This window comes from Lycium barbarum, chromosome 4 (genome assembly GCF_019175385.1).
Source record: "Lycium barbarum isolate Lr01 chromosome 4, ASM1917538v2, whole genome shotgun sequence".
NCBI classification, from domain to species: Eukaryota; Viridiplantae; Streptophyta; class Magnoliopsida; order Solanales; family Solanaceae; genus Lycium; species Lycium barbarum.
The window spans coordinates 138616554-138630171 of record NC_083340.1 but is presented as its reverse complement, the minus strand read 5'-3'; the positions used below and the strand labels follow the sequence as shown (position 1 = coordinate 138630171).

At 37.0% G+C, this 13618-nt stretch overlaps 1 protein-coding gene across 4 annotated transcripts; it reads left to right on the top strand.

The window, feature by feature from the left end:
- The first annotated feature begins 340 nt into the window (after positions 1–340).
- On the top strand, positions 341–5217 carry LOC132636635 (uncharacterized). 4 transcript variants are annotated; one of them, XR_009581364.1, is made up of 5 exons: positions 341–779; positions 852–1050; positions 1156–1208; positions 1602–4459; positions 4556–5217. XR_009581364.1 is itself a non-coding variant. In XM_060353592.1 (2 exons), exons 1-2 carry the CDS (start codon positions 639–641, stop codon positions 1014–1016), a joined length of 306 nt encoding a protein of 101 aa, XP_060209575.1. In that variant the 5' UTR covers positions 350–638; the 3' UTR covers positions 1017–1226. The 4 variants fall into 4 exon arrangements, 1 of the variants encoding a protein (XP_060209575.1); XR_009581362.1 differs by having other exon boundaries at positions 852–1208; XR_009581365.1 differs by having other exon boundaries at positions 852–1208; positions 2011–4459; positions 4556–5214.
- Positions 5218–13618: the final 8401 nt, after the last annotated feature.

The window sequence follows — 13618 nt, the reverse complement described above, 5'->3', positions numbered from 1 at the left end:
TTTTAACCGTGTGTTTGAACATAAAATCGTTTTATTTTTGAAATAAAATTTACATAATTAGAAATTACGTAAAATGTACTCTAAGATGGCGATTGTGTTAGAGCAAAAATTAACTCTTTTAATTAATTTAACTATTTTCTACTACTCCATAATTTGCATGAGAAGAATAATTTAGTGTTGTTGACAAGTAGAAACAAAGGAAAAAGCAGCGGACAAATTAATAAAGTGGGACCCACTAAAATAATGAGTTGTCCTTATGAAAAGGGTATAATTGTCAAAGCAACATAAATATTTATGAAGCAAAGCCACTGTATGTTACTTCTCAGCCAATAGAATTGCTCCCAATCCCCAAAATACTGTCGACCCCAAGCTGCTATACACCCCAAACAATAGAATTGCTCCCAATCCCTAAAATACCCCCCACCCCAAGCTGCGGTGCTTCTATATAAGCAAGTAATACACCCTCATCACAGTTCATCACTTTACTCTTACAAAATGGTGAGGAAGGGTTTGACGGATAGGGCTAGCCTGTTGTACGTGTATGCGTTTAAGTGCCTTATTGTGGCAAAAATTTGGTTACTAAAGACCGGCTTAAGGCCCACACACGGGCAACGCACCCGATACTTAGCTATGTATGTATGTGCGCCCAGGGATTCTCAAACCTACAAGGACGACTTGCAGCGCACAAATCTTTGTGCGCACGTCGTCATGGAAAATTCTCCCGTGCCAAAGTTGAAGAGGCGTCCTTGAAATCCGCAAGGAGTTGTTTCGGGGAAAGGGTAAGTGAGAGTTATTTTTTGTTTTGGAAATAAATTTCGATTTCTCTAATCAATCTTTTTTGTATATTTCAGATTAAGGTTTATAATGATGAAGAGGAGAAGAATAAGAAGGGTGAAGAGCATCAAGATGAATATGAAGAGGGAGAGGATGAAGAGCATGAAGATGAAGGGGAAGAGGGAGAAGATAAAGAGGAAAAGGTAAAGAACGAGAAGGGAGCTCATAAGAAGGAAAGTTGAAGAACAAAGAATGGGAGCTCACAAGAAGGATTAGGTTAGTATTTTTTTATTTTTATGAATCTGATATATTGGTATCTCTGGCAGTCTTGGTAGTGTCGGAGAAATTTTAATTACTATTTGGATTTTGACTTGTTATTAGAACTTGAAGCAAAACACTTGGATCTCTCGGGTTTATTTGGGTTAATTCTTAAGGTATCTTCACTTGAACAAGCAAGATTGTAAATTCCATTTCAACTTTAGTCTTACATACCAATTTGTGCCCTTTTTTTATGATAAGATGGAGACTTGATCTCTTTAATAGAGTAACTCGTTTGGATTTCCTTTTTTGTTTTTGTTTTTGTTTTGTTGGGATTATGTAAACATGTTAAATAATTATCAATTTCACGTAGGGAGTGTTGGTATTGGTGAAGGGTGTCATCATTGAACATAGTTTGAGCAATATTTAGACATACCAATTTGTGCCTTTTTTTCTGATAAGATGGAGACTTGATCTCTTTAATAGAGTAACTCGTTTGGATTTCCTTTTTTGTTTTTGGTTTTGTTGGGATTATGTAAACATGTTAAATAATTATCATTTACATGCAGGGAGTGTTGGTATTGGTAAAGGGTGTCATCATCGAATATAGTCTGAGCAGTCTTTAGACATACCAATTTGTGCCTTTTTTTCTAATAAAATGGAGACTTGATCTCTTTAATAGAGTAACTCATTTGGAATTTTTTTTTTCTTTTTTTTTTGGTTTTTTGTCTTGTTGGGATTATGTAAAAATGTTGTTAAATAGGTATCAATTTCATGTAGGGAATGTTGGTTTTGGTAAAGGGTGTCATCAATCGAACATAGTTTGAGCAGTCTTTAGACATGCCAATTTGTGCCTTTTTTTTTATAAGATGGAGGCTTGATCTCTTTATAGAGTAACTCATTTGGATTTCTTTTTTTGTTTTTTGTTCTTTTGAGATTATGTAAAAATCTTGTTAAATAAGTATCAATTTCATGTAGGGAGTGTTGGTATTGGTAAAGGGTGTCATCATCGAACATAGTTTGAGCAGTCTTTAGACATACCGGTGCTCCATTCACAGCTATCGGCTTATGTTAGTGCCAACGCTTGCCGGTCGCCCGAATGGGTCGAGGGCGCCCGACGAAGGAGAAGACTGAAGCAGGTTATTACTCAGAAAATGGAGTCATAGAAGGGATTAAAGCATTATATGCACGTAGTCGCAAAATAATTGCTGGCGTTGCCACAACGAGGTAGTATTACTCCACCAGTAATGGGATACCGGATAATGGTCAGAAGAGCTCCAGCGCCTTGCCGAACACGCAAGCTAGATAGTGCTCACCGATGGTGGTGTCACCTCAGACAAATGCAGCAGGACAGTCAAGTGTTCGACAAAAATGCCCAAGAGAATATCAGTACCATACCAGGGGTGCTAGTTATCCCACCAGGTCAGCTGCAGGATCAAATAAGAGCTAGTGCATGAAGCTAACTAGTTTTTAGATCTACATATGCAGTACTAAACCCAAGAAAGGATATAGAGTCAATCCCAAAATCCAACCCAAAGAACATGAGCCCAATAAAGGCCATAAAGGAAGTGGGGTTGGGACTTATTGCTTACGCACCTGATCAACTAACTAGCCTTATTGCAAAGGGGCAGGTACCAACTAACTGGAATCAGACATCTTGGATAGTTCAAAGAATTTTTAATGCACATAATACATTGAACAAGTAGGCAGTGATATATCAGATGCGTGTAGACACAGATGCTTCTCTATCAAAGAAATGCACATCAAGTTGAGAGATGTGATGCCTAAGGTGGAATGGAGGAACTAGTATGTAATAACCAAGGAGCTCCTAAGTGGATATTCATTTTGTATGTGGCACTATCTAGGAGGCTTCTTACAAGGATCAGATTGCCCAAATGGGGGATTGTCAATGAGGTCAAATGTCTTCTTTGTGAGAGAGTGGATGAGGATATCAATCACTTTTTGTTTGAATGCTCTTTCTCTACAACTATCTGGAGGAAGATACTAAAGTTTCAAAGGATACTAAGAGGAGTATTGAACTTGAAACAGGAGATGCAGTGGGCAATTGATTATGCTAAAGGAAGAACTGGTGCTGCAGAAGTCTATAGAATGGCCCCAGCAAGCTGTGTCTAACATGTCTGGCAAGAAAGGAACTAGAGAATTTTTTAGAAGATATCAAGAGGAACTGTGGAGATAACAAGATTGATCATACAAGAATTTCATTGTAGAGGAAGCAAGAAAGCTGCTATAGCAAAAGTGTTAGACAGATTGAATTTTTATCCCTAACTAGTTGTATAGGCGGTGATGACATGAGGATGTTGATGGCAGCAGTAGAGACTGGCTTTTAGCTCTACTGTTTTTTTTTTTTTTTTTTTTTTTTACAGATTTGCTAACTTAGTAAATAAAATCTCCACTTACCAAAAAAGAAAAATTCAATTCGACTAAAACTCGAATCAAATTTTAGGTATAAAAGTGACGAAAATAACTGCTAAAAATGGGAACATAAGAGTGACTGATATTTACATGGTAGTGACATATACTCCCTCTATCCCAATTTGTTTGACACTTTTCGCATTCGAGAGTCAAACTTCTTAATTTTGACCGTGTGTTTGAACATAAAATAATTTTATTTTTTGAAATAAAATTTACATATTTAGAAATTACGTAAAAAGCACTCTAATATGGTGTTTGTGTTTGAGCAAAAAGTAACTCTTTTAATTAATTTAATTATTTTCTACTACTCCATAATTTGCGTGAGAAGAAATATTTAGTGTTGTTGACAAGCAGACACAAAGGAAAAAGCAGCGGACAAATTAATAAAGTGGAACCCACTAAGATAATTAGTTGGAAAAAATTTCGCATGCATAAATTTTCCTTTTGAAAAGGGTATAATTGTCAAAGCAACATAAATATTTATGAAGCAAAGCCACTGTACATTACTTCTCAGCCAATAGAATTGCTCCCAATCCCCAAAATACCCCCGACCCCAAGTTGCGATGCTTCAATATAAGTAGGTAACACACCCCCAAACAATAGAATTGCTCCCAATCCCTAAAATATCCCCGACCCCAAGTTGCGGTGCTTCTATATAAGCAAGTAATACAGCCCTATACCAGTTCATCACATTCACTTTACTCTTACAAAATGGTGAGGAAGGGTTTGAGGGATACAGCTAGCCTGTTGTACGTGTATGCATTTAAGTGCCTTAATTGTAGAAAAATTTGGTTACTAAAGACGGCTTAAGGCCCACACGCGGGCAACGCACCCGACATTTAGCTATGTATGTAAGTGTGTCCAGTGATTCTCGAACCCATAAGGACTTGCGGCGCACAAATCTTGGTGCATAGGTCGTTATGGAAAATTCTCCCGTGCCAAAGTTGAAGAGGCGCTCCTTGAGAACCGCAAGAAGTTGTTTCATGGGGAAAGGGTAAGTGAGTTATTTTTTGTTTTGGAAATAAATTTTAATTTCTCTAATCAATTTTTTTTTTGTATATTTCAAATGGATGTTTATAATGATGAATAGGAGAAGAATGAGAAGGGTGAAGAGCATGAAGATGAATATGAAGAGGGAGAGGATGAAGAGCATGAAGATGAAAATGAAGATGAAGAGGAAGAGGGAGAGGATGATAAGGATGAAGAGGAAAAGGTGAAGAACAAGAAGGGAGCTCACAAGAAGGAAAAGTTGAAGAACAAGAAAAGGGCTCACAAGAAGCATTAGTTTGGTATTTTTTTTTATTTTTATGAATCTGACATATTGATATCTCTAGCAGTCTTGGTAGTATCGGATAAATTTTAATTACTATTTGGAGTTTGACTTGTTATTAAAACTTGAAGCAAACACTTGGATCTCTCAGGTTTATTTGGGTTGATTCTTAAGGTATCTTAACTTGAACAAGCAAGATTGTAAATTTCATTTCAACTTTAGACTTACATACCAATTTGTGCCTTTTTTCTGATAAGATGGAGACTTGATCTCTTTAATAGAGTAACTTGTTTGGATTTCCTTTTTTGTTTTTTGTTTTGTTGGAATTATGTAAACATGTTGTTAAATAATTATCAATTTCATGTAGGGAGTGTTGGTATTGGTAAAGGGTGTCATCATCGAACATAGTTTGAGCAGTCTTTAGACATACCAATTTATGCCTTTTTCTGATAAGATGGAGACTTGATCTCTTTAATAGAGTAACTCGTTTGGATTGTCTTTTTTGTTTTTGGTTTTGTTGGGATTATGTAAAAATGTTGCTAAATAAGTATCAATTTCATGTAGGGAGTGTCGGTATTGGTAAAGGGTGTCATCATCGAACATAGTTTGAGCAGTCTTTAGACATGCCAATTTGTGCCTTTTTTCTGATAAGATGGGGACTTGATCTCTTTAATAGAGTAACTCGTTTGGATTTCGTTTTTTGTTTTTTGTTCTGTTGGGATTATGTAAACATGTTGTTAAATAAGTATCAATTTCATGTAGGGAGTGTTGGTATTGGTAAAGGGCGTCATCATCGAACGTAGTTTGAGCAGTCTTTAGACATACCGGTGCCCCGTTCACTGCTATCGGCTTACGTTAGTGTCGACGCTTGTCGGTCACCGGAATGGCTCAAAGGCGACCTAAGAAGGAGAAGACTGATAATCAGCAAGTTATTTCTTAGAAAATAGTGTCACAAAAGGGATGTCACGCCCCGAACCTAGGCCTGGACGTAACACGGCACTCGGTGCCTGACTACATGTGACCGAGCGAACCAACTGGCTGACCGAATCAACATGTGGTATCATAACATACTGAATACAAAAAATAAACTAATACATGCTGATGTACTCAAAGTCTGAATGATACATAGTCAATGTGCAAAAACACTAATACAAGTCTGAAGCATAATTATAGCTTAAATTGAAAAGCCTGTGACTTTGTCTAACTGTTACTCTAGTCTATTAAGCCTCTAATGAAGTACTGAAAACACTGACTGTCTGTAAATACTGTAAATTAATGATAAGGCCCCGAAAGATTTGGTGCTCACCAATCAGTTGATACTGGAGATCCTAGCGAGCAGATGCGTTGTCCTGTAAATTGTTACCTGCATCGTGAGATGCAAGGCCCCGGCAAAAGGAACGTCAGCACATTTGAATTGCACTGGTATGTAAAGCAACTGAAGGAAAGAACTATAAGTGGGGTGCTCGGGAAAGGGCAGCCCAAATCAATAAACAGATAATATAATATGTACTGAAATTGAAACTAATAACTGAAACTGAACTAGAGAAATAATGTAATAGGTACTCCCTGTCCTGAATATGAATCACCTGTTTTACGGAGTTAATAATACGGGGCTTTAGCCCAATATGGATACACAAAACTATGGCCTTGGCCAAGTAAGTGCTAACACTCCGGGGCCTTAGCCCTATATAAATGCACAAATCAGTGGCCTTGGCCACGTATACGTATACATAAGACTGCGCCCTTAGGCAAAGATGCAGGTGTTCAACATTCAACAATATATATTAGAATTGAAAATCATTCTGTAATGCGTAACACTGGAATACTGGTCAAAACTGAACTGAGTCATGTATTTCTGAACAGAGTATGGAGTTTAAAACATTAACTGTTCGTAAGAAAATCTTAGCATTACTATCCTGAGACATGAAATCATACTAACATGGCTTTGAGAGTCATACTGAAATACTGATATGAGATACTGAATATGAATTCATATTGAGACATGGAATTATACCGAGGTGCTGATATGCAGTACTGACTATTACTATACTAGCTAAGACATGAATTTGTGAACTAATTATGAGAACTGAAACTTTAACAAGTTTATAAATATGCTGAGTTTCTAGAATGAGACTCATGGATATAAACACGAGTCTAACTAGATTACTTTCTGGGTTCACAACGTTCTGAATGAGCGTCATGAACAAATTACGAAACTAGGGAATAGAAGTTCTGTAACTATTCAAGGAGACTAAGTTGAACTATATTGCTGAGGCAATTTGTAACGTTGTAAAAGAAACGTAGCATAGGGAGAATCATTAACATTCCCAATGTAGAGAGTTAACCTCACATACCTGTAATCACTTTAGTCTAACGGACTAAACTGCTTCTCTGAAGAAGAACACCAAAATCCTAGCTTCGAATCGCTTGAGAAGGATTTGCCTTGGAAATCCTTTGTTTTTGTTGAAGAATCATGTTACTAATCATGAATAACTTTTGAATTACTTAGGAATCATTAGAGCGATCTTACCTTGACGTGGGAGGATAAGGAGAGGAGGAAAACGACTACTTAGGGCTTTATAACGAAGTTGGAATATCTGATAAATGAAATTTTGGGTTAAGTGTTGAATTTATAACATGGGCATTTTAGACCCCCAGGCTCGCCGAGCGTGGTCTAAGGCGAGCCCTTGCCTCGCTTTGCGGCGAGCTCCCCTATCCATTTTACACTTAGACAATTTTTCTCAATTTTTTTCACATTTGGACCCCTACCTCGCAGAGCGCGGTCTATGGCTTGCCCTTATCTCACTTAGGGGCGAGCTCCCCTGTCCATTTTACACTTCGTAGAAATATCACGTTTTTTTGCTCGTCGACAATGTTCAGTAAAATGAGCATAACTCCTAACACAAAGCTCCGTTTAGGCTTCATAATATACTGTTGGAAAGCTATTTCAAAGGACTACAACTTTCATGTTTTAAGTCTTCTCAAATTCTCAACGTATTTCCACGGAATTCGGCAAGAAGGCAGACGTATCGAAAACTTAGCTGATTCTATCGAATCTTAAGCACCTCTATATTAGGCTTTTTGCAACAATCATATCTCCTTGCTCAGAACTTTGATTGGCCTGATCCTTATATACCTAGAAAGGTATTTCTATGTACAACAACTTTCATTAAGGAACCTTATCCAAGTTCTCAATGAATCAAGGCGTTATGGGTGATGAAGTAGGCCTGTCAACCACTTTTGCAACACGCACAAACTTTTAAATTTTACGCTAAAACTCTAACTATACGAGTCTAACCTTAGTTCTAAGATACAGGGTGTAATAAGGGATTACAACATGATATGCATGTAGTCGCGTAATAATGTTCGGCGTTGCCACAACGAGGTAGTATTACTCTACCAGTAATTGGGATCGTAGATAATGGTCAGAAGAGTTCCAACACCTTGCCAAACACGCAAGCTAGACAGTCCTCACCGGTGGTGTTGTCACCTCAGAAAAATGCAGCAGGACAATCAAGTCTTCGACAAAATGCCCAAGAGAATATCAGTACCACACCAGGGGTGCTAGTTATCCCACCTGGTCAGTTGCATGAGAAAATAAGAGCTAGTGCTCGAAGCCAACTAGGTTTTAGATCTACACATGCAGTACTAAACCCAAACAAGGATATGGAGTCGATCCTTAAAGCCAACCCAAATATTATGAGCCTAGTAAAGGTGATAGAGGTAGAGGGGTCAATACTTACAGCTTACACACCTGATCAACTAACTAGGCTTATTGCAAAGGGGCAGATACCGCTCAACTGCAATGAGGCATCTTGGATAGTTCAAAGAATTTTTAAAGCACATAAATACTTTGAACAATTAGGCAGTGATATATCAGATGTGCGTAGGCTCAGGTGCTTCTCTATCAAAGAAATGTACATTAAGTTGAGTGGCTTGATGCCTAAGGTGGATTGGAGGTAACTAGTATGTAATAACCAAGAAACACCTAAGTGGATTACATTTTGTATGTGGAACTGTCCAGGAGGCTTCTTACACGGATCAGATTGACCAAATAGGGGATTGTCAATGAGGTCAAATGTCCTCTTTGTGAGAGAGTGGATGAGGATATCAATCACTTGATGTTTGAATGCTCTTTACCTGCAACTATCTGGGGGAAGATATTACTGTGGCAAGGGATACTAAGGGGATTAACGAACTTGAAACAGGAGATGCAGTGGGTAGTTAATTATGCTAAAGGAAGAACTAGTGCTGCAGAAGTCTATAGAGTGGCCCTAGCAAGCTGTGTCTAACATGTCTGGCAAGAAAGGAACTAGAGAATTTTTTAGAAGATATCAAGAGGAACTGTGGAGATAACAAGATTGATCATACAAGAATTTCATTGTAGAGGAAGCAAGAAAGCTGTTATAGCAAGAGTGTTAGACAGATTGAATTTTTATCCCTAACTAGTTGTATAGGCGGTGATGACATGAGGATATTGATGGCAGCAGTAGAGACTGGCTTTTAGCTCTACTTTTTTTTTTTTTTTTTTTTTTTTTTTTTACAGATTTTCTAACTTAGTAAATAAAATCTCCACTTACCAAAAAAGAAAAAATCAATTTGGCTAAAACCCGAATCACATTTTAGGTATAAAAGTGACGAAAATAACAGCTAAAAATCGGAACATAAGAGTGACTGATATTTACATGGTAGTGACATATACTCCCTCTATCCCAATTTGTTTGACACTTTTCGCTTTCGAGAGTCAAACTTCTTAATTTTGACCGTGTGTTTGAACATAAAATAATTTTATTTTTTGAAATAAAATTTACATATTTAGAAATTACGTAAAAAGTACTCTAATATGATGTTTGTGTTAAAGCAAAAAGTAACTCTTTTAATTAATTTAATTAATTTCTACTACTCCATAATTTGCGTGAGAAGAAATATTTAGTGTTGTTGACAAGCAGACACAAAGGAAAAAGCAGCGGAAAATTAATAAAGTGGAACCCACTAAGATAATTAGTTGGCAAAATTTGGCATGCATAAATTTTCCTTATGAAAAGGGTATAATTGTCAAAGCAACATAAATATTTTTGAAGCAAAGCTACTGTATATTACTTCTCAGCCAATAGAATTGCTCCCAATCCCCAAAATACCCCCGACCCCAAGCTGCGATGCTTCAATATAAGTAGGTAACACACCCCCAAACAATAGAATTGCTCCCAATCCCTAAAATATCCCCGACCCCAAGTTGCGGTGCTTCTATATAAGCAAGTAATACAGCCCTATACCAGTTCATCACATTCACTTTACTCTTACAAAATGGTGAGGAAGGGTTTGAGGGATACAACTAGCCTGTTGTACGTGTATGCATTTCTGTGCCTTAATTGTAGCAAAATTTGGTTACTAAAGACGGCTTAAGGCCCACACGCGGGCAACGCACCCGACATTTAGCTATGTATGTAAGTGCGTCCAGTGATTCTCGAACCCATAAGGACTTGCGGCGCACAAATCTTGGTGCATAGGTCGTTATGGAAAATTCTCCCGTGCCAAAGTTGAAGAGGCGCTCCTAGAGAACCGCAAGAAGTTGTTTCATGGGGAAAGGGTAAGTGGGTTATTTTTTTTTTTTTGAAATAAATTTTAATTTCTCTAATCAATTTTTTTTGTATATTTCAGATGGAGGTTTATAATGATGAAGAGGAGAAGAATGAGAAGGGTGAAGAGCATGAAGATGAATATGAAGAGGGAGAGGATGAAGAGCATAAAGACGAAGATGAAGAGGAAGAGGGAGAGGATGATAAAGATGAAGAGGAAAAGGTGAAGAACAAGAAGGGATCTCACAAGAAGGAAAAGTTGAAGAACAAGAAGAGGGCTCACAAGAAGCATTAGTTTGGTATTTTTTTTTATTTTTATGAATCTGATATATTGATATCTCTGGCAGTCTTGGTAGTGTCGGATAAATTTTAATTACTATTTGGACTTTGACTTGTTATTAAAACTTGAAGCAAACACTTGGATCTCTCGGGTTTATTTGGGTTAATTCATAAGGTATCTTCACTTGAACAAGCAAGATTGTAAATTTCATTTCAACTTTAGTCTTACATACCAATTTGTGCCTTTTTTCTGATAAAATGGAGACTTGATCTCTTTAATAGAGTAACTCGTTTGGATTTCCTTTTTTGTTTTTTGTTTTGTTGGAATTATGTAAACATGTTGTTAAACAATTATCAATTTAATGTAGGGAGTGTTGGTATTGGTAAAGGGTGTAATCATCGAACATAATTTGAGCAGTCTGTAGACATACCAATTTATGCCTTTTTCTGATAAGATGGAGAATTGATCTCTTTAATACAGTAACTCGTTTGGATTTTTTTTATTTTCTGTTGGGATTATGTAAAAATGTTGTTAAATAAGTATCAATTTCATGTAGGGAGTGTCGGTATTAGTAAAGGGTGTCATCATCGAACATAGTTTGAGCAGTCTTTAGACATGCCAATTTGTGCCTTTTTTCTAATAAGATGGGGACTTGATCTCTTTAATAGAGTAACTCGTTTGGATTTCATTTTTTGTTTTTTGTTCTGTTGGGATTATGTTGTTAAATAAGTATCAATTTCATGTAGGGAGTGTTGGTATTGGTAAAGGGTGTCATCATCGAACATAGTTTGAGCAGTCTTTAGACATACAGGTGCCCCGTTCACTGCTATCAACTTACGTTAGTGTCGACGTTTGTCGGTCACCGGAATGGCTCAAGGGCGACCTAAGAAGGAGAAGACTGATAATCAGCAGGTTATTTCTTAGAAAATGGTGTCACAAAAGGGATGTCACGTCCCGAACCTAGGCCTGGACGTAACACGGCACTCGGTGGCTGACTACATGTGACCGAACGAACCAACTGGCTGACCGAATCAACATGTGGTATCATAACATACTGAATATGAAAAATAAACTAATACATGTTGATGTACTCAAAGTCTGAATGATACATAGTCAAAGTACAGAAACACTAATACAAGTCTGAAGCATAATTGTAGCTAACATAGCTTAAATTGAAAAGCCTGAGACTTTGTCTAACTGTTACTCTAGTCTATGAAGCCTCTAATGAAGTACTGAAAACACTGACTATCTGTAAATACAGTAAATAAATGATAAGGCCCCGAAAGATCTAGTGCTCACCAATCAGTTGATACTGGAGATCCTAGCGAGCAGATGCGTTGTCCTGTAAATCGTTACCTGCATCGTGAGATGCAAGCCCCGAGCAAAAGGGACGTCAGCACATTTGAATTGCACTGATATGTAAAGCAACTGAAGGAAAGAACTATAAGTGGGGTGCTTGGGAAAGGGCAGCCCAAATCAATAAACAGGTAATATAATATGTACTGAAACTGAAACTAATAACTGAAACTGAACTAGAGAAGTAATGTAATAGGTACTCCTTGTCCTGAATATGAATCACATGTTTTACGAAGTTAATAATATGGGGCTTTGGCCCAATATGGATACACAAAACTATGGTCTTGGCCAAGTAAGTGCTAACACTCCGGGGCCTTAGCCCAATATAAATGCACAAATCAGTGGCCTTGGCCACGTATACGTATACATAAGACCGCGCCCTTAGGCAAAGATGCAGGTGTTCAACATTCAACAATATATATTGGAATTGTAAATCATTCTGTAATGCATAACACTGGAATACTGGTCAAAACTGAACTGAGTCATGTATTTCTGAACAGAGTATGGAGTTTAAAGCATTAACTGTTCGTAAGAAAATCTGAGCATTACTATCCTGAGACATGAAATCATACTAACATGGCTTTGAGAGTCATACTGAAATATTGATATGAGATACTGAACATGAATTCATATTGAGAGATGGAAGCATACCGAGGTGCTGATATGCAGTACTGACTATTACTATAATAGCTGAGACATGAATTTATGAACTAATTATGAGAACTGAAACTTTAACTAGTTTATAAATATGTTGAGTTTCTAGAATGAGACTCGTGGATATAAACACGAGTCTAACTAGATTACTTTCTGGGTTAACAATAGGGCTGGGTATAAATACCGAAAATCGAAAAACTGAACCGAAACTTTAACAAACCGAACCGAACCAGTTTGGTTCGGTGTTTGGTGTCCATCGTCAAAAAACTGAAACTGAAATAGCCGAACCGAAGTTTGATAAAACCGAACCGAAAAACCGAATGCGCATCAAAATTTAATACACTACCTAAAAAAATTAAAATAGTCCAGACCCATTAAGTTTAAAGCAAAAAAAAAAAAAAACAATTGTAATAAGTCCTCTTTTACATTTGTATCCCTAATTTTCCACTTCAATTGAAAAAATCAAATATCCTTAACAAAGAAAGGTAATTAGGATGTCTCTGTAGGATTAATGTATGTCCTTTATGTGTTTTCTTAATTATTCTTATGGTATGTATATAACACCTAGTAATCCTATGTCATGATTATAATTTTCTGTTCTTGTGCATCCTGTTCGTTTGATTTTGATTTCAATTTATCAGTTTTATATTTTATTGCTTTTGAGAATATGAATTAGTGTCAATGGAATCGCTTCTAATATTATATTAAAAAAACCGAATTTAAAACAACAGAAATCGAATCGAACCAAACTTTAAAAAATCGAAACCGAAAGAACCGAACCGAACTAGTTTGGTTCGGTGTTTGGTGTCCACCTTAAAAAAACCGAACCCAAAATAGCCAAATCGAAGTTTGACAAAACCGAACCGAAAAATCGAACGCCCACCCCTAGTTCACAATGTTCGGAATGAAAGTCATGAACAAATTACGAAACTAGGGAATAGAAGTTCTGTAACTATTCAAGGAGACTAAGTTGAACTATATTTCTGAGGAAATTTGTAACGTTGTAAAAGAAACGTA

Coding starts and splice junctions, on each gene's coding strand:
- LOC132636635 (XM_060353592.1), top strand. CDS start 639: ATGTGCGCCCAGGGATTCTCAAACCTACAAGGACGACTTGCAGCGCAC. Junction 780..851: donor GGAGTTGTTTCGGGGAAAGG/GTAAGTGAGAGT, acceptor TGTATATTTCAG/ATTAAGGTTTATAATGATGA.